A 23,191-nucleotide genomic window follows, 5' to 3' on the forward strand; every position below is an offset into this window, starting at 1 on the left:
ATGCGCACACACGTACATATTGTTGTTAACAGAGATGGCGCTGCGCGAAGGAGCCCTGCGTTTAAACGTGCTGGTCAGAAGCCGTCATTTTTACAAGTTAACTTCACTGGGTGTTGGTGCCCGCTCGTTGACTGAGAAAGTGTCATCTAAACAAGTAAAGTCCAGTGCCCCAGAGACTGCGGCCGACCACTTAATCTACACACAAGAGCACTTTGCATTAAAGGAGTCCCTCAGAAAGGTATGCAGGACTGCTAACACCAGGAAGTTTTGAGACAACAACGAAAACACAGCATGTTTTTAGCGAAGAGACAGTTGCAACAGCAGTGTTATTCTCCCTAACATGACCCTAAAATGAGCGCGGGGGGCAGTAAAGTAAAAGTAGGTGAGAGGTCAGTGCTAGCTTGCTCCTCCGCTAAGCTGCGTTGACGTCTCCTGTCTGCTCTTCATGCCCACACAAAGGAATCAGGCGCCAGTGTTTAGGTCCAGCTTTTTAGTGCTTGTTACCGCTACATTTGAAAAGTAGTGTTATTTTATGTGTCCGCAAATAATGCATGTTTTGAAGGACAGAAGAAGAACAAGACAGAACGCCAGGTTGGCTAAGGCTACTCTGTTTACAGTGACGAACACAGCCGCCGGGGTTGTGTCAAAAGGTGATTTCCGGTGTTTCCATGTGTTGTTTTTTTTTATGTCTAATATCTTTGCTCATGTTGGTAAATAGGTTGTAGTTAACAGGAACTACTAATAGGTTATATGTGTTATAAAGAAATAACTGTTTTTGCAATAAGCCACGTTCTTTTGCAAGAGACCGCGTTAATGTACCTACTTAGTGTTCTAGTGCAAGCAATACAGTCCTTTTTGGCCACTTGAAATATCTTTATAGAAATGTTATGTTGTACTTTTTGCAATTTCTGCTGCCCTCTTGGTCGATCTCTCTTGAAAAAAACATTTTTAATCTCAGTGAGTGCTTTTACCTGGATAAGCAAAGGATATATGAAAGTCTCTTTGCTAAAAAAATGATTGCAGCTTCTACCTTGTGACCAGAAGTTGTTCATTGTTGCACAAATTGACTTGATATCATTCACAAACGACATGTTTGACAAATTATAGGCCAACAACTCATTTTCCATAGTTTAAATACTTGCAGAAGACTTTTGGCATATACAGTAAATTACTTTTTGGCACAACACCAGCTTGTATGGATTCATGACCTACCGTGCACTCCCACATCCTGCTAATTAATGTCAGCCATGCTCTCGCCAACATGCACAGCATGTTTATATGTGTCCGTTCAGATTTGTTATATTCAAGGAGCTGTTTAAGGAAACGGAAGGTTTTGATGTGCATGTTTATTTGTTAAATGAATAATCAGAAGCTGTGGTGTGGCGTGCTGGTGTGCACATTGATAAATATAAAACAATAAAGTAGTAAGAGCACATTTAAAAGTTATTTATATAGGATATTAGAGGTGAAGTCTATGTTTTTCACCATTAGCCCTTTTTGAAGGACAGTTATGACTGTGCTCTGACTTAAGTCACATTTGGGGTCACAATGAAACCATTGTTTGAGGGGACAAGTCCCCAAATGCCTGATATCAGTTGGTTTGTTGGTGGTTTATTTTTGTGTCTAGATAAATACTGATGGTGATTGGAGTAATGAGTGGGTCATGGCCTTCACATTAAACAGGTAATCAGGCCAATGTACTTTAGCCTAAACAGACCACATTTTTGTTTGTATCAAATAAATAGTTGGCTGGGAATCAAATAGTGCGTATCACTTATCTAGGAGCCAGAGCTGGTGTTCTTCCTCTGGCTATAGAGGCTGGCTGTCAGAATTAATCATTTAAGATTGTCATTTATCCTTATTTAATCATTTGTATGCTGATAAAGTATCCTATCCTTATTAGGTCTGATAAGAGTCTGTGTGCACTTGTGTACCATGAGATGAGCGGAAGCAGTCTCGACGTTATAGTTCCATTATAGCTTTTGAAACCACACTGTTCCATTTTCTTAAAAGTTCGAGAGTTCACACCTTTAAATATGTCTTTGAGACATGACCTGTTGCAGGTGTGTGTGTGTGTGTGTGTGTGTGTGTGTGTGTGTGTGTGTGTGTGTGTGTGTGTGTGTGTGTGTGTGTGTGTTTCCAGCCATACATAGACATACGAATTTCAATGAACTTAAACTGTATGCATAGACATACGAATTTCAATGAACTTAAACTGTATGCAGAAGTAAGCGTCTTGCTAAACTATAAGACATGACATGACCTGTTGCAGGTCATGTCTTATAGTTTAGCAAGACGCTTACTTCTGCATACAGTTTAAGTTCATTGAAATTCGTATGTCTATGTATGGCTGGAAACACACACACACACACACACACACACACACACACACACACACAATACAGACAGTGATGTTGCTTAAGAATACTTAAGAAAGTATTTGTAATTGCATATTCAAGAATGATTGCTTGCTGACAATAAAAAGTGATGTAGCCAATAGAGGTGGGAATCACCATACATCCCACGATACGATATTATCACAATACTTAACGCACGATGCGATATTATTGCAATTTTTTAAAATATTTTGCGATATTCAGATTCTGTACATAAAGGTAAACTTTATCAATATTCATTTTATCTAATATCAAAGTCTCACACTCAGTCTTTCTCTCATTTCAGTCAGTTTTATTGTTGACAAACTGAACGGTTTGTATTACAGTTTAGTCCCAACTTAATTGAATGCAACCATCTGGTACAATTATAGCTATTCTGAACTATGCAATATGAAAACTATGCAGCCCCTTCAGCAACTGAAGAATTTGAAAGTAAATTAAAACAAAATATAATTTTACATTAAATAAAAAAGTTTTAAACTTAATTAAAATAAAACATGTCTTAAATTAAAAGAAGTAAACTGTCATGTTTATTGCTGCCAAAAAACAAGTTAAACACATTTGGACAGTGAAGGAATGTCAGGATTCTTGCTCAGAAAAAGGATCAACATGCTCTGAGCACAAAAACCTTTTTTGTAACAAAATATTGATTTCTGCTGTCCCTGTATCGATACATTATTAGCAAACAAAATATCACGATACTACATAGTATCGATTTTTTCCCCCACCCCTAGTAGCCAAAGGAATCAGTTGAAGTTGGTTGAGTTCAGGTGAAGGAATCTTTTCCTCAACTTTGACTGACTAACCTCGCGAGCCACAAAGACAAAGAGCTCTGTCTTGCCTTGTTTTGTTGTGCAGTTAGTTGGTCTCGTGTTCCAGCGGGGTTTGTGCCTAGATAAACCCAACACTGGCATTTTCAGAATTATTATTGAGGTTGTTGAAAACTAACAGTCACAGCTGTGTGATGGGGGAGAATCTGTTTGTGAGTCCAGTTTTATATTTTCAGTGACAAGCCCCTGAAATATTCTCTTGTACAGAAGACCTGAACTTTGGATTGTTGATTTGATTTAGTTTGTTTCTATTTGCTAAGTTTGTCTAAAAGGCCAGGCAGAGAAGGTGAGATGGACTGTTTTGCTCTTTGCTTAAGCAAGGGTAGGTTGTAAATACACATTAAGTGAGGGTTTTACATTTTAACTGAGATAATTTAAAGGGCCTCGGGTGTCTTGGATTCATTTTGATGCCAATACAATTATGTATTGGCCTTCCTTATCAGAGATTTCTGGGTTTTTTGTCCCTTTGTTACAGTTTGTGCTTCCTGGCATTCAAAGCTTTGGGTTTTTAAGGGCCTAAATATTAGTAGCTCCAAATGATGGTATTAAAAAAAATGATAAGAACCATTAGTAATTAGTCTGACTCATTTATAATTTCTATTACTATAGTGACATTGGCAACAAAGTCTGAAAAAATAACAATAAGAGCTTAATTTAAGGCAAAGCTGTTGTAGTAAATAGAAGGAAGTTTATTGTCTGACTAAACCTTTTAAGGATGCCAGAAGGTCAAAAATAAAATAGTACTGGGAAAACTGGGAAGGGTTTATAAAAATTAAAAGGAAATACAGGACAATAAGTTGGAAGTGCTGGAAAGGGAACTCAAGGGGGAGCAGTTTATTAAAAGAGCCGTACTGTCTTTGTTTAGAGGTGTCAAACGGGGTTTTAGGAAATCCTTTTGTTACTGCTGAAGGTTAGACGCTCACAACGCCAATGTTTCCACAACTAATTTAATACGAGTGGGTTCGTTTACATCTTAGAATCTTGCCGGGAAATTAGTTTTCAGAATTAGAATGACTACATCTTCAGTGCCTGGAAGTTCAAGTGCTTTAACAGATAAAATTAGCAAAAAATTATAGGAAGAGACTACTCACATTGACCTGTCAGACGGGAATTTCTGACAGGTCAACAAATACAAATATTTCTGAGATATTACACAACAACAATGAAGGTGATTGGCCTGTAATGTCTTTTATTGTTTTATGTAAGAAGTAAGGCTTTTTTATTTTCTATTTTTGTCTTGTAAAATTGGTCAATTTTTACATTTATTTCCTATCTACGTGGTACTTTATATTGTAAGGTAATATTAATACAATATTAAACAGAAACACAAACAATCAGACAGCCTACTATAAGCAAGATCATGGCAAAAGTGTGGAGGAAAAACACCCTTTTAACAGGAAGAAACCCTGGCAGGCTCAGGGAGGGGCAGTGTCTGTTGAGACCTACTGGGAGAGAGATGGGACAAAAGGCACACTAATATAGGGCCTGTTTATTCAAGACCTTGTATGTAAGGAGAAAGATTTTAAATTGAATTCTGGATTTAACAGGGAGCCAATGAGAATGTCAGTATGGGAGAAATATGGTCTCTGTGATCTAATAAAAGAAGGCAAGTCCTTCATATTTGTTTAACATGTGCTCTGACAGACATATCCTGGTGAAAAAATGACTAATTTCTTAAAGTTCTACTGGAGGCCAAGGTGATGTCATCGAGAGTTAGTATCAGGTTAGTCACCATGTTTAGGATGTCTTTAGGACCCATTATAAAAACCCTTTTTTGTCTGAATTTGGAATTTGGATTTGATTTGTGTCATCTGGCTTCATATAGAGTCAAATATAGAGTGTCATCTGCATAGCAATGAACATATATTCAATGTCTTCTAAAAATAATAATAAGCATTTGAAAAAAATGAAGGATAGAAATGGCATTATAATTAGCTGATACAGCTGGTTGAAGAAAAATGTTTACTTACAGTTACCTTAAAAGCCCGTGATACGTAGTCTGTTATTAATATATTTGATGTTTTGCATAGAGGATAATTTTACATTTTGCACTCTGAATATTAATTAAGCAGCAGAAAGATAGACAGATTGCTCATAGGCTTCAAGGTTTGTCACACTTAATCAAAGTAATTTGCCGGATGTATTGATAAGTTTTGAATTCATTATGATCAACAATAACAGTATTATGAAAATACAATGATTTTTTTGATATGGGCTGCATTGTATGTAGGGCTGCCACGATTAGTCGACTAGTCACGATTAGTCGACTATTAAAATCGTTGACGACTGTTTTAGTAGTCGACGCGTCGTTTGAAGCTTTGTAAGATCCCAAAAGACACAGGGATAAGTAGTAGTATTTAAGAGTGTAATAACGGACTGAAACAGAAGATGGCAGCACTGCATGTACAAGGATGCCAGCTGCCGTTAAACCCCGAAGAAGAAGAAGAAGCTGTGTCCCAGAATTCATAGCGCGGCCCAGCGCAGTTGTCAACAATGGCGGCAGATAGTTGTTTTAATATTACTCTTATTATTCTTTCTGGGTCACAAAATAAAGTTTAGCATATTTTCAGGCGAGAATGTAGCTGTGTAAACCTCAAATATCTGCTCAGTTTATCAAGCCACATATTTTCAAAAGAGCTCTGACGTTTTCGGAGACGTCTGTTACCCACTAGCTCGATAGCTAGCCGGGGGCAAGGCTCACTAGAGCCCGTGAGAACACCGGACTCCCGGCAAATGTTTTCAACCCACCGCCATCTTTCGCTACTCAGGTTAAACATGATATATAAGTCACTTAGATAACTTAAAAATGTTATTGTTTGGCTTTTTTTTAGTATTTTATTTGTACCTGAGTAAATCGGTTTGGCTGAGATTAAAGTTATATTTTTTACACAGTTGAATAAACGTCAAGCAGACAACTGATTATCAGAAGTGTGAGATGCTCGAGAATATACTCCGGTGTCCCGTTATATTTTAGATAGCAAGGAGCAGACGGCTGAGTTTATTAAACTTCACCGAAACAATCTGCAGATGTCATTAAAATTTAATAAACTATCATCTTGTCTTTATTTTTAGTTAGCACATACCTTAAACACTTCAAGCTGTAAGCTAATGATGGTTATATAAGAGCAGATGCATGCTGGTGCAATAATCTATACGTTTTATGTCCAATGGATGCATGATCTGATTAGTCGACTAATCGCAAAAATAATTGGTGACTAGTCGACTATCAAAAAAATCGTTTGTGGCAGCCCCAATTGTATGACATTCAATTATGATGTATGTCAAGGCGCAAGAAGAAAAAATACCCCTTCAGAAGGTCAAAAGCAAGAATGAGTCATCTGTTATTATTATTTTTGTTCCCATTTAATAATGAGTCAGGGATTTTCATGCACCTTCACCTCGTTTTTTTTTAAACTTCCATTGACTTTAGACTCTTTCAAGACTTTTTCTCCAAATTGGACATTTAGTAAGACTTTTTGTTGCAATGTTTGTGACCTGACCTAACTACATGTCAGGTCAGTGATGTGAAATTCTTCTGTTATGTTGCAAAGGGATTACACAATAACCTTCGTAAGAATTGGGTTGCTCCCAGATGACATTTATGTTTCCCTTTCCAGCGACAAATGGACACTCCCTTTCCCTCCGCAGGTTCTGAACGTTAAAAAGAACTAGTGCTTCCTTTTTTTAAATGTTGGTTCTTGTGTTGAAAAGTTCTGTAAGTGAGCCTTTTTTAAAAGAGTACAGCCCAGGTATGCGCACTGTATCAGTGTCAAAGGTATCGTCTGTTTTCTGTTCTGTACGGTGAAATGATGATGGTCGTGTTTTCTTTATTTCTCACCCAGAATGTTGCTTTTGGCTTGTTCAGTAGTTGGCAGGTTTGGGTTTGGGTGTTTTGGCAGCTGAGAATGACCGTGTGCGTGACTTTTTCCAATCCTGAAAAAAACAACAACTTCTGAACGCTTTAATACTGAACATTTAATCAAAGAAACACAAAGAAATAATCCAATAGTTTTGACTTCTCAGAGCTCAGTTTTATTGGCCGAGACTTGAATCTAATTATTCCCATTTCTACCTAATATGTCTTTTTTTTTAATCATTACTTTTTATTGGCTTTTTCCACCATACAGTACATAGCAGAGAAACAGTGAAGGAGCAAATAGTCATGGCTCTGTTGAAAACATGGCCCATTAAAGAAAGCTTATTAACAAATAGCAAGTGAAGATGCCTCAGTGGATTTTTAGAAACATTAAAAAATGGACGGGTACAGTTACACCACATACGTTTTTATTTTCTGTGTTTACGTGTTAATTGATTCGCTTGCCTGGCAGCACTTGATGCTGAGGTTATTTTGCAGAAGATGTTGATGTTCTGTTAGACCTGCTGTGTGAGGGAGAATTGTTTTAGAAACTGACAAACATGGTACCAGATGAACTGTAACCCACACTATGGATGTAGCTATTCTCTGGGAAGTATTTGAGTTCATTGGTGCTTCACCATCTGGGGACCACTTCCAGGTGCTTGAAATGAATCATGGCACCAGAGTTCAATGATTTCACAGTCTGCTTGAAAAACTAGGGTGCAACCTGGTCTATACTCACTACAGACACTTTGATGACTCAGAAAACACTGTTAGAGGACACTGCAGCTTTCATTTGGATTCAGGAGACAAAAGCAAAAGCTGCTCTCAGTGTTGATGGATATTATGTAAATTTGAGTTTCAAGATGACCACAAAACATTTGTTCTTCGCATATAAATCATTATTTAGTTAAGTTTAGTTTAAAAAAATAGCATGAAGCTAGGCTCACTTTTGTGTGTGTGTGTGTATGTATGTATATATATGATATGTTAGCATGTACCTCAACAAGTCATCATTTTACCTCTTAGATTATGAAAGTTGTCCCTTGACCACAGATGCAAGCTTTACAGCTTTTTCGTTCCACTCTAGAATCATAAAACATGCCACAGTCATCCTTCATTTTGAGGCAGCTGTATCCCGGGCTTTGTGGCTGAGTACATGGAGTGGCTGCTAACCCAAAAAGAATGCCATTGGTATGGGTTTCAGCACTGAGATTTAGTTTTGCATGCTGATCTAAATATTACTTTGGAGGTTTTTCCTGCAGTGCCAAGAACAAAATGATGGGGGAGAACACTGAGTCATTAAAATATTGGCATTCAGTGCATACTAAAGATCTGCACAATATTAGCTTCCAGCTGCATCAGTACAAAAGTGCTCAGCATAAGCCCTCAAAACGCAAGCGTGCACTGATAGCATATACATGTTGAGAATAGCATGCCTTTCATGCTGTCGCCATATTCATCATGATTGTGGGCCAACCATATAATACTTTTTCTATTCATTGATATGTGATACCTTCTGTTTCTGTCTGCTTGAAGTAGGTTACGTAGATTTTAGAATATATGTGCACTACACAGCAGGAAGCCGACTATATATAAAAATCATTTTAAGTGCTTTCCCACTCTCATGTCCTTTAGGTCTTATGACACAGGAGACAAAAGAGCAGGGCTGTCAGCTGTTGTTAGAATCACATGATGGTTACAACAACAAGGAAGAAATGAATGCAAAACAAAACAAATGCTTAAAATTCAAAGAAACAGATATAAAGATTTCATGTGCACCGTAAAGTAGAAGTACAGATACAACATCATACCTCTCTTCTGTGGTGTTTGTGCCATAGCTCATCGACCAGGAGATCAACCCTTACGTCGATCAATGGGAAGCAGAAGGGAAGTTTCCAGCCCACAAGCTCTTCAAGATCTTAGGAAATGCAGGATTTCTAGGAGTCAACAAACCAGTTGGTAAGACACCTAATATTATCTTTCGGGTAATGCAGTAAACCCTTCTAATATCAGTTTCTAGGATAGTGTCCAGTCCTCACTCGTGTTTTTTGTGAGGTTTGGCATGGAATGGCACATGAGTGAAATGAAACCATCTGCATTGTTGTTAGATCTCTTAGAGACTTGCAGTGTATGCTGGGATGGGTTCCAACACCTGTGATTTTGATAAACGACGAGTTTAATTATCTGGTGGGGTTCATGCATTGTTAGGAGGAGAGGGATAAGGAAAGGCTTTGTTTCATCAAAAGCCTCAGAAGCCTTTATTTTGGAGAAAGCTTGTTTTCTACGGCGAGATCTAAGCTATAATAGCCGTCGCACGAAGGTGCCAAATTTAGTGCAGCATTTTGCTTTTTTGTTGTGTCTTACACACGAGGGTATTTTTAGGAAATGAATAATAATAAAAAGATGAAAGAATGACTTTCTCTAAGCATGCAAAGTGCTAAAAAAAACAAACTGGCGTGGTTTTTACTTGCTTCCTATTTTCTTTATATTGACCTTAAAAGTATAAAGGCAATCGGTGCTCAGCTTATGTTTGCAATATGTGTATTTATTACACAAGAATGACTTTGGCAGTATTAGAGGGCATGTCGCGACGCAGACTTTTGTCCATTTATATTTCTTGCTCTTTCCCGTTGGTAATCCATGCAGACGTGAAGACTGATTAATCATCCAGGCCTCAGTCTACATGATAAATGCTGCTTGGTCAAGCTGTTTATCTTGCCATTGCAAAAACCCCATGATGAATTTGTAACATAGCTAACATTATCCCACAGCGCACTCCAAACCGAGGAATCCTCCGCCGTCTGCCCATTTTGACCATTTCTGCTTCAGCAAACATGCAGCACATCTCTTTCACAGCTGAATTCATGGTCCGTTTGCTTTTCTCTGCTTCTGACAGCCATTCATTATGAGTCGGGCTTACAAACGTTCCCACTGTGATGATGGGTGCTGGTGTCACAGCAGCATCCCACTACAGCTGTCTGAAACTGACTATCCTTTTTTCCAGATGTATATCCAGCTGGGTCGTCGCTGAGATGGTGGGAGGCAGTGAGAAATTTACAGTACAGGACCACGAAATGTGTGCGGTTCTATGTGTAATCCATTATGAATATGAAGCGAGACTTATGGGAAGTGTTTGATAATCAAAAGCAGATGTTTTATGTCTAGTGTATTGCATTACTCCCACAGTATAAGGTCAGTTTCTCTAAATTAATTAGCCACGTCTGGTCTTTTTTGGCATATTCGAGATCTCGTTCGTTTTCTGACATTTGACGGCGAATAGAAGAAAAGCATGTGAGCAACATTGTTGGACAGTGAGACGTTTGCACCACAAGCCTGTAGGTCAGAGAGAAGGGAGGGTGAGGGAATTAAAATGTGCTGACTACACAAGCATTAAGCATTAGTTGACAAGATTAGAGCGGAGAATCCTCGCAGTGAGAAGACACACTGTATGATCAGGTTGTAGATTAACTGCAATCACGTATGGTGCAAGAAACATGCTTAAGAGATGCCATTTGAAACTACAGCGTCAGCAACAGTCATTAAATGACAGTTGTTAAGGGCATCAAACTGGCATGGTCGAAAATGTATTCTTGCTGTGCAGCATATAGTTGGAGTGGTGCTAACATCAATATTGCTTTCTCCTGCAATAAAGAGAAAAGGATACTCCTGCCCAGTTTGTCTTACCACAGTGACTGCTTCATGACTCCTCGAGGTGCTGCAGAGAGTTAATTAAATTCAGAAATGATTAAAACTGAAAAAGCATGCTTAACTACGCACACTGTCACCACAACGCAGTGATTTTCTGCTTTTGTGTCATGTAAGGGGTATTAGCTCCTCATTTGCACAGACATCATGACGTATCATATAATTGTTTTCAGTCTGTGGAGTGTGCATCTCTTTAAAATCCCCCAGGAAACATGGCTGACATCTGTTTTCTGCACAAACAATGCATTTTACACCTTTACTCATTCGTCTTGCTGAATATCTTTTAATAATAACGGAAAAAAGATCAACGATTCCACTCTGTGAAAATGCATGCTGTCAGAAAAACGACAATAAGCTGTTTATGTGTACCGCACTGCCGACTAATGAAGCAGACTCTCACACAGTTCTGTATTGTGTTAATTGATTCCGACGCTTGGATTACAGGAATGGGAAAAAGGGATTTAGGAGTCTGTTTAATTTAGATGTTATTCATCAAGTGAAAGAGAGACGTGTTTGCCCTTGATGAGAAAAGCGCTTAAGCTAAATACAGTGCAATACAACTCTTCAGAAGTACATAGCAAAGAGTCAGTCATTGCAAAAACATATATTTGTAGTAAAAATGTGAAAGTGTGTTGCGATCGGGCAGCTTGTTCCTCAATGCACGGGAACAAAACTCTGCACAGCAAACAACTGAAAGGTATCTTATGCGTAGTAAATATAAAGCAGTCACTAAAAGATTTGCATGAACTGTTGAAATGTTGTGACACCATTTTCGTTAGTTTTCCGCAGTTGGTGTTGACATTACAAACTGTAGGTTTTAAAGGGCTGTGCAGAAAAATGTCAAATCACTCTAACAGGAAGCCTAAAATAGGAATTAAAGAATATTATTTAAATGCAGTAGTGACAGTGGTAGCTTAACATTTAAGAAGCATTACACACTGTTGACTAAATAGATCTAAGGCAGGGCTTGAATCTCATATTCTCAGTTTTTTTTAAAAATAGGAATCAATAAAAGCCATAAAGAAAATCCCCCCGTGTGCAGTCAGAAGACTTACTTTCTGCTCTTTCTCCCTGCACAAGGAAAGACATTTTAACCTTTCAAAACACGAGAACAAAAGTTTTCCCAAGGCAGCCACGTTGAGGAAGAAGAAGAGGATGACCCTTGGCTCACTGACTATTTTCCTTTTCCCTGACAGAGAGGTATCTGCTGACCGTACAGTGGAAATGGCCTTGTGTCCTGCCTGACAGATAGAACCTGGCAGCCCGCGCGTTTTCCCCTTCCACTGAGTGTTTTTCGTGCAGGATTTGAAAGGAGTAACCTTTCGGTGAGACTCGTATGTCCAGGGTGTTACTTTTCTCTCACTTTTTCTCTTCGCCTATACTTTGATGAATACCTTACAGAAGGTTTTTCTGTCCAGAAACATTAGCATAGTGGTTTTAATATGACGTGACACTGTAATTTCCCAGAGGAACCCACCCGAGGGATTAATAAAGTTCTATCTTATCTTATCTTATCTTAATGAGGACGATAATGATGCACGCGTTCGCGACTCGACAAAGCAGCACAGTGGCACCTGTGTCCATTGTAATAGTTATTACAGGACAGTATTGCAGAAGGGCTTATGATGGTGATTCATCTTTCCTATCCAGGGACAAGTGACCTGTTTTATTATCGGGTTCCTCATATCAATATTAAGTTCAGAGAAATAAAAGAAATAACAGTGTGTTACACCCATCATCGCTGCAGTGTCTCTGTGCTGCACCTTCAATCCCCAGATTCTTCATCCTTGTGTTTCTCCTTCACGTGGCGCTCCAACCTATGGGAGCCTATAGCGAGGAACATCTGCTTCCCTGAGCAGACATATGTGTATGGGTTTGACATTTGTGACAGGATTTTGCTTTGTTTTTCTTCTGCTTGCTTGTTCAACCAGACAGCCTGCTGTTTTGTTTAAAGTGGGATAAACCTCGGTGCTTCCCTTCGTTCACATTAACCGCTGCAGGGTTTCCAGGGCTCAGGGACTTATCTCTGCACAGCTGCACCTGTTTCCTCTTATTTTTGGCTCCCCCACTCCCTTGTTTGCTTGTCCCTATATATTTTCCCTTTTCTCTGTCCCAATTTATTTGACTCTTTCTGTTATTCGCTGTCCGTCTTCGACGTTCTGACAGACTGCGCTTTCCATTATTCCCCAACTAGTCTGGCAGGTGATATGAAACCACTTTTCTTGAGTTGCCAGCCTCTGTGTGGTAAATTCACTCATAATTATTCATTGTCAGTCAGTGCTGGTATCCATCATTCAGCGGCTGCTGTGCTGTATTTAGTAATGAGAAAACAGCATCGAACATTCACGAATGCTCAGTCTTCTTACATATGACTGTCTGGTCATTATCATCAGGACATTTGTCCTAAACGAATAACTGTCAGGTTAAATCTGCTTGACCAGCATGATAATTGAGGGATTTTTTTAATTATTTATATATATTTTTGTACTGCAGAATGACAGTTTATCTTCATTGTGTTTTTTCTTTTGACAGGATTTGTTTGCCAAACCAAGCTGAGAGAAAATTCATTATAAATGCGGGTACATCAGCTTCCTGCTTCCATGAGTAACAGATAGAAATTGGTCCTTTCGCATTAAATATGTAATATAACACCAGGTGCTTCATTTTAATTGAGGATAAAAGGCAAAATAAAGATAAGGGATGGGTCTTGGTGAGGACAACTGACATAAATGTGTGTTTTAAACACGTTTATTATACAGCATTCAGCTCGATTACAGACCTTTGCTCTTTGGAAGTATCCCCACTGCCACAATGGAAGAAAATAGACATCAGTTTTTGGTTTCTTTACTTCTTTTTTGCAAATGGGTTGTTGAAGAGATCAAGATCCGATTAGAGATGGTAGTAGAACACATGAGCTACTGATCCCCCAGCAGTGCTTTTTACACATAATTACAGATAACACCGTTAATCATAACACCCTTTAATTAATCTGAGTGCATGCTCCAGTGCCAACAGATCACAATGTTATGTATGTATACCGGCGTATATTGCGCGTGCATGTGTGAGCGTGGTGATTTTAGAGATAGAGGATAGATGGAAGTGACACAGGAAAGGATTTGTAAGCCATTCTTTCTGCCTCTTTGTGCTTCGCAGTAAGGATCCACATTTGTTTTTCTTAAGTTTAAATGACTAAAATAGTGATACTCATGAATACACACAATGCGCTGAAGCGTTAAATGTGTTTTGTCTTGTGCAGAATATGGAGGCTTGGGCCTTGACTTCAGCTTCAGTGCAGCAGTGGCAGAGGAGCTGGGCAACATCCGCTGTGGAGGAATCCCCATGGCCATCGGGGTACAAACTGACATGACGACTCCGGCACTGGCCAGGTACAAGCCTGCAAACCTAGCGTCACATTCTCTGAATCCATTCTTACAACGAACGTTGGTGCTTTGCTTGCTTTTGTAACTAATTCCCTGCAGTGGGGAGGATGGTCACACGGGAACAGAGAAAATAAAACTCCTGTCAAAACTGTGGATAATATCGTAGTAACTTTTTGTCAATAATCTTTAGATCAAAGATAGAAAACACTTAGATTTATGGAAAAGTACATGAACTGTGTGAACGGCATTATTTTTTTTGATTTCTTTTAGTCAATCGTTCCTTCTTTTATGTAACATGTAAAACAGTTTTCTTATATTTTTACTATTATTAAACTAGTAAATACCTCTAGTGAGCAGCCATTGATCAGAGTTACACTCCCTAAGCTGTATGTTAATTAATATGCTTGGTAATACTTTGTTTTGCCCATTTGGTGTGAAGCAAACTGTTACCAAGCATACAGGACCTTGGCTTGTTACGTGATATCCCTTTACTTTAACTCTTGGTGACACAAGACAAAAATTCAGTGAAACAGACAGTCAGAGTCTCGGGAGCTTAATTAGAGGATCTACTCTCGCCTGCGATGAGGTTTAAGTAGTATAAAAGAGCTGCAGATGAGTGGGAGTGATACCGTGTGAGCTCACTCCCACTGGAGCTGTAATTGCCTCAAACATGGCAGTGTTTTTTTTAAAGCACACGATCTGCCACAGTTACACGAGTTTGACGAAACTCTCATTTGACACTGTCCTAAAAATACTGGTAGAAAATAAAACAACAGATGGAAAAACAAAGAGACGGCGTCACATAGTCATTGTGTGTTTGTGTTTGCAGGTTTGGTTCGGACGAGCTTAAGAAGGAGTTCCTCCTTCCCTCCATCAGTGGGGACAAAGTGGCCTGCCTTGGAGTGAGTGAGGTTGGAGCTGGCTCTGATGTTTCGAGTGCGTTTAATATTATATCTTCTTCTTCTCCAGTATCTTTAATTTCCACTAAGGGTTCATGTCTAGTCTTTTAATCTGAGGTTTCCATTTAAACCCCAGTTTTCTGAACACTCAACCACTTTTCAGGTATCAAGACCAAGGCAGTGAGGAAAGGTGATGAGTATGTGATCAATGGGGGAAAGATGTGGACCACCAACGGTACCCAGGCTGACTGGATGTGTCTCCTCGCCAACACCAGTGACGGGCCCCCACATAAGAACAAATCACTCATATGTCTACCCATGAACTTGCCAGGTAGGGTTAGTCGATTTGTTTTAGTTGGCAAAAGACATTTTCTGCAGAAATCCACTATCTGTGATTCATTTCCAAGTTCACGATTGCGCCTGTTTTTGGAAAGCACATAGATTGTTTAATTTTGCGCCCTAAAACAACTTATTATATTGTATTGCATGTTGACGTTCTTTCTGTTTCCTGTCTGTTCCACCGTAGGAGTGCACATCGCCCGAAAGATTGATAAACTGGGTATGTGGTCATCTGACACAGCCGAAGTGTTTTTCGATGACGTTCACGTGCCCTGTAAGAATGTTATCGGCCAAGAAGGCATGGGCTTTACCTATCAGATGCTTCAGTTCCAGGAAGAGAGGCTTTGGGCAGTGGCCAATAGTAAGTGGACTTTACTCAGTGAAGCTTATCTTACTTATTACTCCAAGGATATGATGTCATCTAAAGTTTACTTTCACCCATTCTCCCCCACATCAGCCTCCTACGGATTTTACTGGATGTTTGCGCAGTTTATGCTCTATTTCAGTTTCACGTTTAGTTTTCAGATAAATGAGGAGCTCAGGACACATAGTTCTAGTAATTTGTAAAGCAGTTGTTTGCTTTTGATTTGAATCAATGTTGCCTTGGGCAGAATGCGTAAGAAACTATTTGTGCTGTTTTTACTGGATCTGATGCTCATGTTAGCCTGTCTGGCTTGGTTGATCCAAACCAGAGTGTCTTCAGCAAAGGTAGATAACACATTTTAGCGGAGGTGTTAAAAATAATCCCGTGTCACCTCCAGTCTTGACCACTATGGACAACGTCATTCAGGAGACCATCCAGTACACACGGCAGAGGAAGATCTTCAAGCATCCCGTCCTTCATCACCAGGCAGTTCACTTCAGGTTGGCTGAGCTGCAGACAGAGGTCGAGCTGCTCCGCTCTCTCCTCTACCGTGCTACAGGTAGTTTCACTTAATAGACAACATAAAGCTACATGCTAATATTAGCTCAGTAATGTAGGCACCTGGGTGACTTTTAATTAGTCCTAAGTTCAGAGCAGTAGGATATATGGAAGACGCAGGAAATGTGATAGCTGTATGTTTGCATTACTAATAAGAAAACCTTGGACTAGTGTACCACAATGACATTTTATTATTATTTTATTTTAGAAACTGCACTCTGAAAGCATAAAGTACTGTGCAAAGGAGCTTTTATTATGTTTGGCTTCAAGCAGCCAACTCCAAGAGTGAGTGAATCCCCATGGATGTCCACTGGAAAATGATCAGCTTACCAGCAGGAAAGAATATGATTAATGGCATTTTCTATAGAAGTGCTTAAACGATATGATATATAATAATATACCATTAAAGGTATCACAGTATTATTAAAGATTTTAATAAATGTAAGCACAGATATGTGACGTTTTCCTATTCATTTGCGTTTTAGCTTAATTTTGCATTCTGTTTATTAACGTGCTTATTTCCAATTTTAATATGCTAAGTAGTATTTTCTGTTTTGTATTTTCTTAACTGATTTTTTTAAATGTTTCTTTATGCATTTCTGAAAGACAAGTACGTGATGTCACAGTCAGATCCTGCCATCTTTTTTTTATGAAAGAAAGCTACTTTCATCTGCTCCCTACAAGGGCTCACCACAGAACCCAGAGCTCCACATACTTGATTTGGCAGGTTTTTACCCCGGATGTCCTTTGTGATGCAACCCCCCGAGAGATTTGTGCCTCCGCCTTGGAACGAACCAGACAAACCCAATTCCAAAAAAGTTTCTCAACTTTTTTTGGAATTGTGTTTGTATAATAGCAGGTTGAGAGTGCATGAAGCTTAGTGGACAGCAGTGGCTGCATTCTGGCACGTGCCCAGCTCTGCCAGAATGCAGTCCAAGTGCTTCACATGGCCATCTTTATAATACGAATGCATGTCTGCATCCGTGGGGTCGCTGTCCAAGCTCTTGTGATTTGTCTCTCAGTTTAAAACCCCCTCAGTGGCCAGTAGCTTTGGGTGAATTCATCAGACTGGGAACAGTTCAAGTCAAAATTTGCTTGCCCAGAAAGCAGAGCTCCCTGCGACTGTTTGGTGCAGGTGTTTAAGCGCACACACAGACACACAAATCCTTTTTTTTTAGACGCTGAAACAGGAGAAATCATGCGGCTCACACATGTTCCTCTAGAGGGTTCCTACAATAGAGGCACTGATCAGTTGCACTGGGAAAAGGCCTGAATGGGGCAAAACATTGAATCAGAGCCAGACGCATCTGAAACTGAAACACATTTGTTTTATTGTCTGTTTTCCTCTTTTCATTCTGTCCACCTGGACATTTTTTACACTCTTCCCGGCTCGTGGCTATCCTTTGTTTTCCCTCTGCAGCGCTGTATATTAAAGGCAACGATGTCACCAAGCTGGCATCCATGGCCAAATTAAAGGGGGGACGCCTTGCCAGAGAAGTGGGCGACAGCTGTCTCCAGTACTGGGGAGGGATGGGCTACACCAGTGATGTGCTAGTCAGCCGATTTTACAGGTAAGATGAAATGAGGCATGAGACACGCTCACTCTAACGTAACTAATCTGGATTTCCTTATTGTCATATCTGAAAATGATAAAAATGCAACGTAACCAGGTAGCCACAAGTTACTACTCTCTGCAAAACAGAAAAAAAATATTATATCTAACCCAAATCCATGACTCAGCAGCTACTGTATGCACTTTGTTAGGATATATTATTTCTATGGCACCAGCATTCAGTTTTGTTGCAGGTCTTTAATTAAGCCTTCTGATTAATGTATATTATTGTTTATTGTTTAAATATAATAGTTAATGTATATCATTTATGATTTAATGTGATTTCTTAATAATTAATGTTAAAATTGCAAACATGATTGGCTTCACTTTATTAATAATGCTTGAAAATTCTCGATGCATGCTCAATCATCCAGGTAAGGACATCCCAAAAATGATATTAAATCATTATGCAAATGTTCTGTTTATAAGGTCGGGGAAACCTGCAGTCAGCGGAGACTGAAGAAGTCCCTTGAATGAGTCACGAAACATTTCTCCCACTGAAAACGCTACAACCAGATGAACAGAAGCAACTTTTACGGAATGTTTGAAAACTTCTGAGGCCCCGTTCAGTTATTTAGTGCTTAATCAAGTAACACTTAGTTTCAGATTCCTAAGTCTTTGTTTTGCACGATGCTGACATCTAGTGACAGGGCAAATAATGCAACCGGATTGTGTAACCAAAAGTGACTGAACTTTGGGTCATTTAAATGACTTACATGCAGCTTCCTGTTTGTAATTGTGACAGAAAAAAACAAACAAGAAATTTTCCTTCTCTGCAGGGATTCCAGGTTAATGTCAATTGGTGGAGGAGCTGATGAGGTAATGCTGGGAATCATCTGCAAGTACATGGACACACTACCTGGCAAGTGATGTAATCAACGCTAACCCCAGTGGGAAAATCACTTCTGATTTGTGCACTTTGATCAGTTACTCAGATGAGGAGATTTTGCCTTTTTAACAATACTGTATGTGGTCATAAAGACATCCTCATACGGTCAATCACACAGAATAATGAAGCCCCCCCCCCTTCCTTGTCTGTACACACGTGCAACAATGCAGTTTTGGTTGTATGTAATTTGTTACTTATGTAATTATTGTTTAGAATTAAGAAAAATAATGTTCTTTAATAAAAATTGTTTTATGTTTGAGATTTTCGCACTGAAGACATTTCAGCACATCCAACAGCATGAAGTTACACCAGCTAATCCAGAGCATAAAATTTGTTTATTTACATTAATATTTTTACAATAAAGATGAAACAATGACGTACACTACTGTCGCACGTGTGGTCGTCTTATGACAATAGAATGTCATAATCTAGCGCATACACTAGATTATGCAGATCATTCTATAACTTGTTCAAGTTGAACTCAGCTGATTGCTGAGGATTACAGTTCTTGACACTGCCGTATCGTCTATAGTCATAAATCATGCTCTTCTCAATCCAGGTTAACTGGTCAGATATTAAGTATAAACACCGTAAATACTGATATTGTCTGCTTCATCTATGCATACAGTATGCACTACATTTCCTGTGATTATTGATTTTCTCAGACATTGTCCTAAACCACTTATACTTTTTAGTACTCCTTTAAAAAGCATTGGTAGGCCTTTCTACACTTTTTCTCGAGTCATTGTTTGAAAGCCTGACACTGTGGCACATATTAAAGTGTAATGACTTTAAAAAAAACAAAAACAAAAAAAAAACCACATCCCTGCCTTTTCTCTTTATTATCCTGGTCTGGTTCAGATGTGTCATTGAAGCACAAACTGGAAGAGCAAAGTCCAATAAGATCCTCCTATCACCTCAACCTGATAAACCAGTACAGGACAAAGAAGACGAAAAAGCAGAAGAGCAGCATGTAGCACAGCAGTTTGGTCTGACTGCCCCGGGACAGCTTCTTGACTCTGCCGATGGTGGCACCAAGCAGGCCGCCCGTGGAGTCAAAGTCTGTGTCCTAAAGTGAGATGCAGAGAAGAAAAGTGGTAAATAGACTGATTCTTATATAGCACCTTTCTACTCTTGAGTATTCAACGCCAGGTAGGGTTAGTCGATTTGTTATCGACATTTTCTGCCATCTAACACAATATGCGAAATCCACCCATTCACACAAGCACTTTCTTCTATGATTTCAAGTGCTTACAAACCAACATTCATACTCCAATGGATGGGTCAGAATGATGCATTAACTTAGGGTTAATATCTTGTCCAAGGATATTTGGCATGCTGACCAGGGGGAGCCAGGGATCAAGCCACCAACCTTCTGATTAGTAGATGACCTGCTCCACCTCCTGAGCTACAGCCACCCTGACTACATGATTACAGAAGTCCAGCGGAGAACAATATCCAAGTGCTAGGAGACATTTCTGAAGTTTACAGTGATGGTATCTGAATCATTTACTCAAATTCTTTAGTTTTGAGGGGTTTCTTAGTGACTTCTGACCAATAAGTCGAACCGAGTAGTGCGGTGCTCTGAACAGATAATTGGAGGTGAGCTTCCCTCCCTCCAAGACATCTACAGGAAGCGCTGCCTGAGGAAAGCGGGGAGGATCATCAAGGACTCCAGTCACCCCAGCCATAAACTGTTCAGACTGCTTCCATCAGGAAGGAGGTTCTGCAGCATCCGGTCCCGTACCAGCAGACTGAGAGACAGCTTCTTCCACCAGGCCATCAGACTGCTGAACACGTCATAGACACCTCACCTTCACTACTGGAACTTTAACATTATGCACTCCATACTGTACAGTAATGCCACATTTTTGCACATGTCTCAACTTTGTATATTTTTATATATTTTATTTATTGTTTACTCTATTTAATTTGTAAAATATGTGTACACACACACACACACACACACACACACACACGTAGAAAAATATTTAGTATACACATCCAGGAATACATATACTATTATATATTGTACATATATTTATTAGTTTCAGATGTAGCCATTCTTGTATTTTGCTTGTTTACATTATTGTATTTTGCACAACTCTGTTGCTTGTGAAGCTTGCACACAAGAATTTCACTCACATGTGCTGTACCAATGTACCTGCACATGTGATGTGATAATAAAAGTGATTTGATTTGATTTGACAACATAAAACAACACATAAAGCAGAAAAAAATAGCTCCCTACCAACCTCAGACAACACTAAATGTTGCTTCTTTTTTATTTATTTTTTGCTGTAGCAGCAAGTGGTCCAGCGTACTCCAAAGTAAAACTCACCATATCGTCCAGCATTGTGTTCTGGTATTTGACTTCTGTGCCAATGTCAATGGAGAGCTGTAAAAATCAATTCATTATGATTACGTGACTTGTAAAACACAGTAATTGAAGAAATTAGGTTACATTTTGAGTACATACAGAAACCGTTGAGTCATTTATATTAAACTCTTTGCTGCAATATTTACTGACTGTTAAACATAACAACAAAACGCTCGTAATCAGCAGTTACTTACACTTTTTAAAGCGTTGACTTTAGCCCTGAGTCCCTCCTGTAGGTGTTCATTTTCTTCCTCGTATACACTATATCCACTAGCCACATAGTTCCCAGAGCCTCCTTCACCTGTATTAAAATACATTAAGCATTAATGAAGCGTTCGTGAACAACAGAGTACTCAGAGTACCAAACAACAAACATTTGTTAACATAAGCTAGCTTTAGTTAGCAACAAATGCTACGTATGAGAAAAGAGAAGCTTTGGTTTAATTGTTTGTTTCTTACCCAGTCCGGCGCGCCTCATTTTGACCCGACCGAAGCTAACACTGTCCAATGGTTTATGTTAAAAGACAAAATAAGAAGGAAGTTCGACTTCTGATTGATCCGGTAACTGTAGCACGTCTGCTCACAACACAAACGCCACGACACCCTACGGCGGCCGACGAGGACAAATGGAGAAAAACGAGTAAAAAGGAAAACCGTATGTGAGCTTGTATATGAGCTTCAAATATAATTACTATTAAATCAGTTTCAAAAAAATATATATAAATTGCTCATTATGTAATGTATGTATGCCTTGTGCAACCCTGTTACTGTCATACTGAATATCCATTCAGTTTCAATACATTACAATAATAATTAATTTAGATTAATTTATGCAACTTTCAAAATCTACCTTAACTTTTCAAGGTGTGACAAATAAATACTCAGGAAAAATAACATGTTGTTTAATAATATTTATATGTTTGTGATGTTTTTTTCTATACATTTCTTTTATGTACAGTGTTGCAAATCACTGTTAGTTGGCAGTTGAAATGGAATATAAATGTAGTAAATGTAGTGTAATTGTTAGAGTGACACTCAATCTTATAAGAAAACATTGGAAAAATACAAAATATGTCATAGAGGTCTGACCTTTATACTATACATGGTGTTAGTAATTGCCTAAATCATGTCACTTATTTTTTTTATAATGTTTTTATTGTCAAGTAATTCCCTGTTTTGTCTTTTTATTTTCCACACTGAATAGGTTTCAGTAACAGGGTTGCACATATGTTATAGAATACAACTTGAAAGGCCCACACAAAAATAGTCTGATGTTAATTTGTCTGTGTACCCTACAGTGTGTCCACAGTGGGGTTGTCAAACTTACTTTATGTCATGGGCCATACCATACAGCCCAGTTTGATCTCACGTGGGCCAGACCAGTAAAACCTCTGCATAAAACAACACCCATCTAAACTGTTTCCATTCTTTAGCTGTCAAGAAGTACTTAAGAAAGCATAAGCATCAGAGAAAGACACCACTTACTCAATTCCCCTTGATATTTTCCAGACGACAGAAGGTATTGTTTTGGGTTTTCTTTGTTAAATTATTCTTTTCATTTAACGGATGAACAATTTGAGAAATCTTCATTAAAAATAATTGCGATTTCCAAAAAAACATGTTCTTTTTTCTGTTCTCATTCCGTATACAAGATTGCTTTGAAGAGCACAAAACTTTAATATGTGGACTTTCTTTACTCGTGTGTAGTAAAGCTGACAAAATAAAACGAAAAGCAGTGTATTTTATTTAAAAATGTAATTATTTCACTGCAGTTTTCACAATTTCCAAAGACACCCAGTGGGACAAATTGGAGCCTTTGGAAGGCTAGTACTGCCGTCCGAGTCACATATTTGACGCGGTGCTCTAAAGCATATCGTCAAGTGTGTATCCCTGCAGGGAAATTTTCATAGGCTATGTAACTCACTTTAAAATTTGACAAACCCACTAACAAAGGGAAGCTTTTCTCATAAGTAAGTATAT

The 23,191-nt window shown here is 38.8% G+C and overlaps 2 protein-coding genes across 2 annotated transcripts; one reads left to right on the forward strand and one right to left on the reverse strand.

Annotated features, from left to right (window-relative positions):
• Positions 1 to 5: 5 nt before the first annotated feature.
• LOC147304183 (putative acyl-CoA dehydrogenase 6) lies at positions 6 to 19,213 on the forward strand. Its single transcript, XM_086279366.1, has 9 exons — positions 6 to 238; positions 8,924 to 9,044; positions 14,047 to 14,176; positions 15,000 to 15,106; positions 15,233 to 15,400; positions 15,596 to 15,769; positions 16,170 to 16,331; positions 17,751 to 17,901; positions 18,722 to 19,213. The coding sequence occupies exons 1-9, from the start codon at positions 35 to 37 to the stop codon at positions 18,810 to 18,812; spliced, it is 1,308 nt and encodes a 435-aa protein (XP_086135492.1). The 5' UTR covers positions 6 to 34; the 3' UTR covers positions 18,813 to 19,213.
• On the reverse strand, positions 19,034 to 21,828 carry bet1 (Bet1 golgi vesicular membrane trafficking protein). The gene is made up of 4 exons (XM_086279368.1): positions 21,671 to 21,828; positions 21,406 to 21,512; positions 21,173 to 21,229; positions 19,034 to 19,900 (listed from the first exon to the last, which is right to left on the reverse strand). The coding sequence occupies exons 1-4, from the start codon at positions 21,687 to 21,689 to the stop codon at positions 19,745 to 19,747; spliced, it is 339 nt and encodes a 112-aa protein (XP_086135494.1). The 5' UTR covers positions 21,690 to 21,828; the 3' UTR covers positions 19,034 to 19,744.
• Between the last annotated feature and the right edge of the window lie 1,363 nt (positions 21,829 to 23,191).

This window comes from Aulonocara sp. 'chitande type north' Nkhata Bay, linkage group LG22 (assembly GCF_057382095.1).
Source record: "Aulonocara sp. 'chitande type north' Nkhata Bay isolate Kocher_YH1m ecotype deep benthic linkage group LG22, A_spYH_male_GT1.1, whole genome shotgun sequence".
Lineage (NCBI taxonomy): Eukaryota > Metazoa > Chordata > Actinopteri > Cichliformes > Cichlidae > Aulonocara > Aulonocara sp. 'chitande type north' Nkhata Bay.

Coding starts and splice junctions, on each gene's coding strand:
- LOC147304183 (XM_086279366.1), top strand. CDS start 35: ATGGCGCTGCGCGAAGGAGCCCTGCGTTTAAACGTGCTGGTCAGAAGC. Junction 9,045..14,046: donor AGGAGTCAACAAACCAGTTG/GTAAGACACCTA, acceptor TGTCTTGTGCAG/AATATGGAGGCTTGGGCCTT. Junction 15,401..15,595: donor TCTACCCATGAACTTGCCAG/GTAGGGTTAGTC, acceptor GTTCCACCGTAG/GAGTGCACATCGCCCGAAAG.
- bet1 (XM_086279368.1), bottom strand. Junction 21,230..21,405: donor AAGTCAACGCTTTAAAAAGT/GTAAGTAACTGC, acceptor TGATTTTTACAG/CTCTCCATTGACATTGGCAC. Junction 19,901..21,172: donor ACACAATGCTGGACGATATG/GTGAGTTTTACT, acceptor ATCTCACTTTAG/GACACAGACTTTGACTCCAC.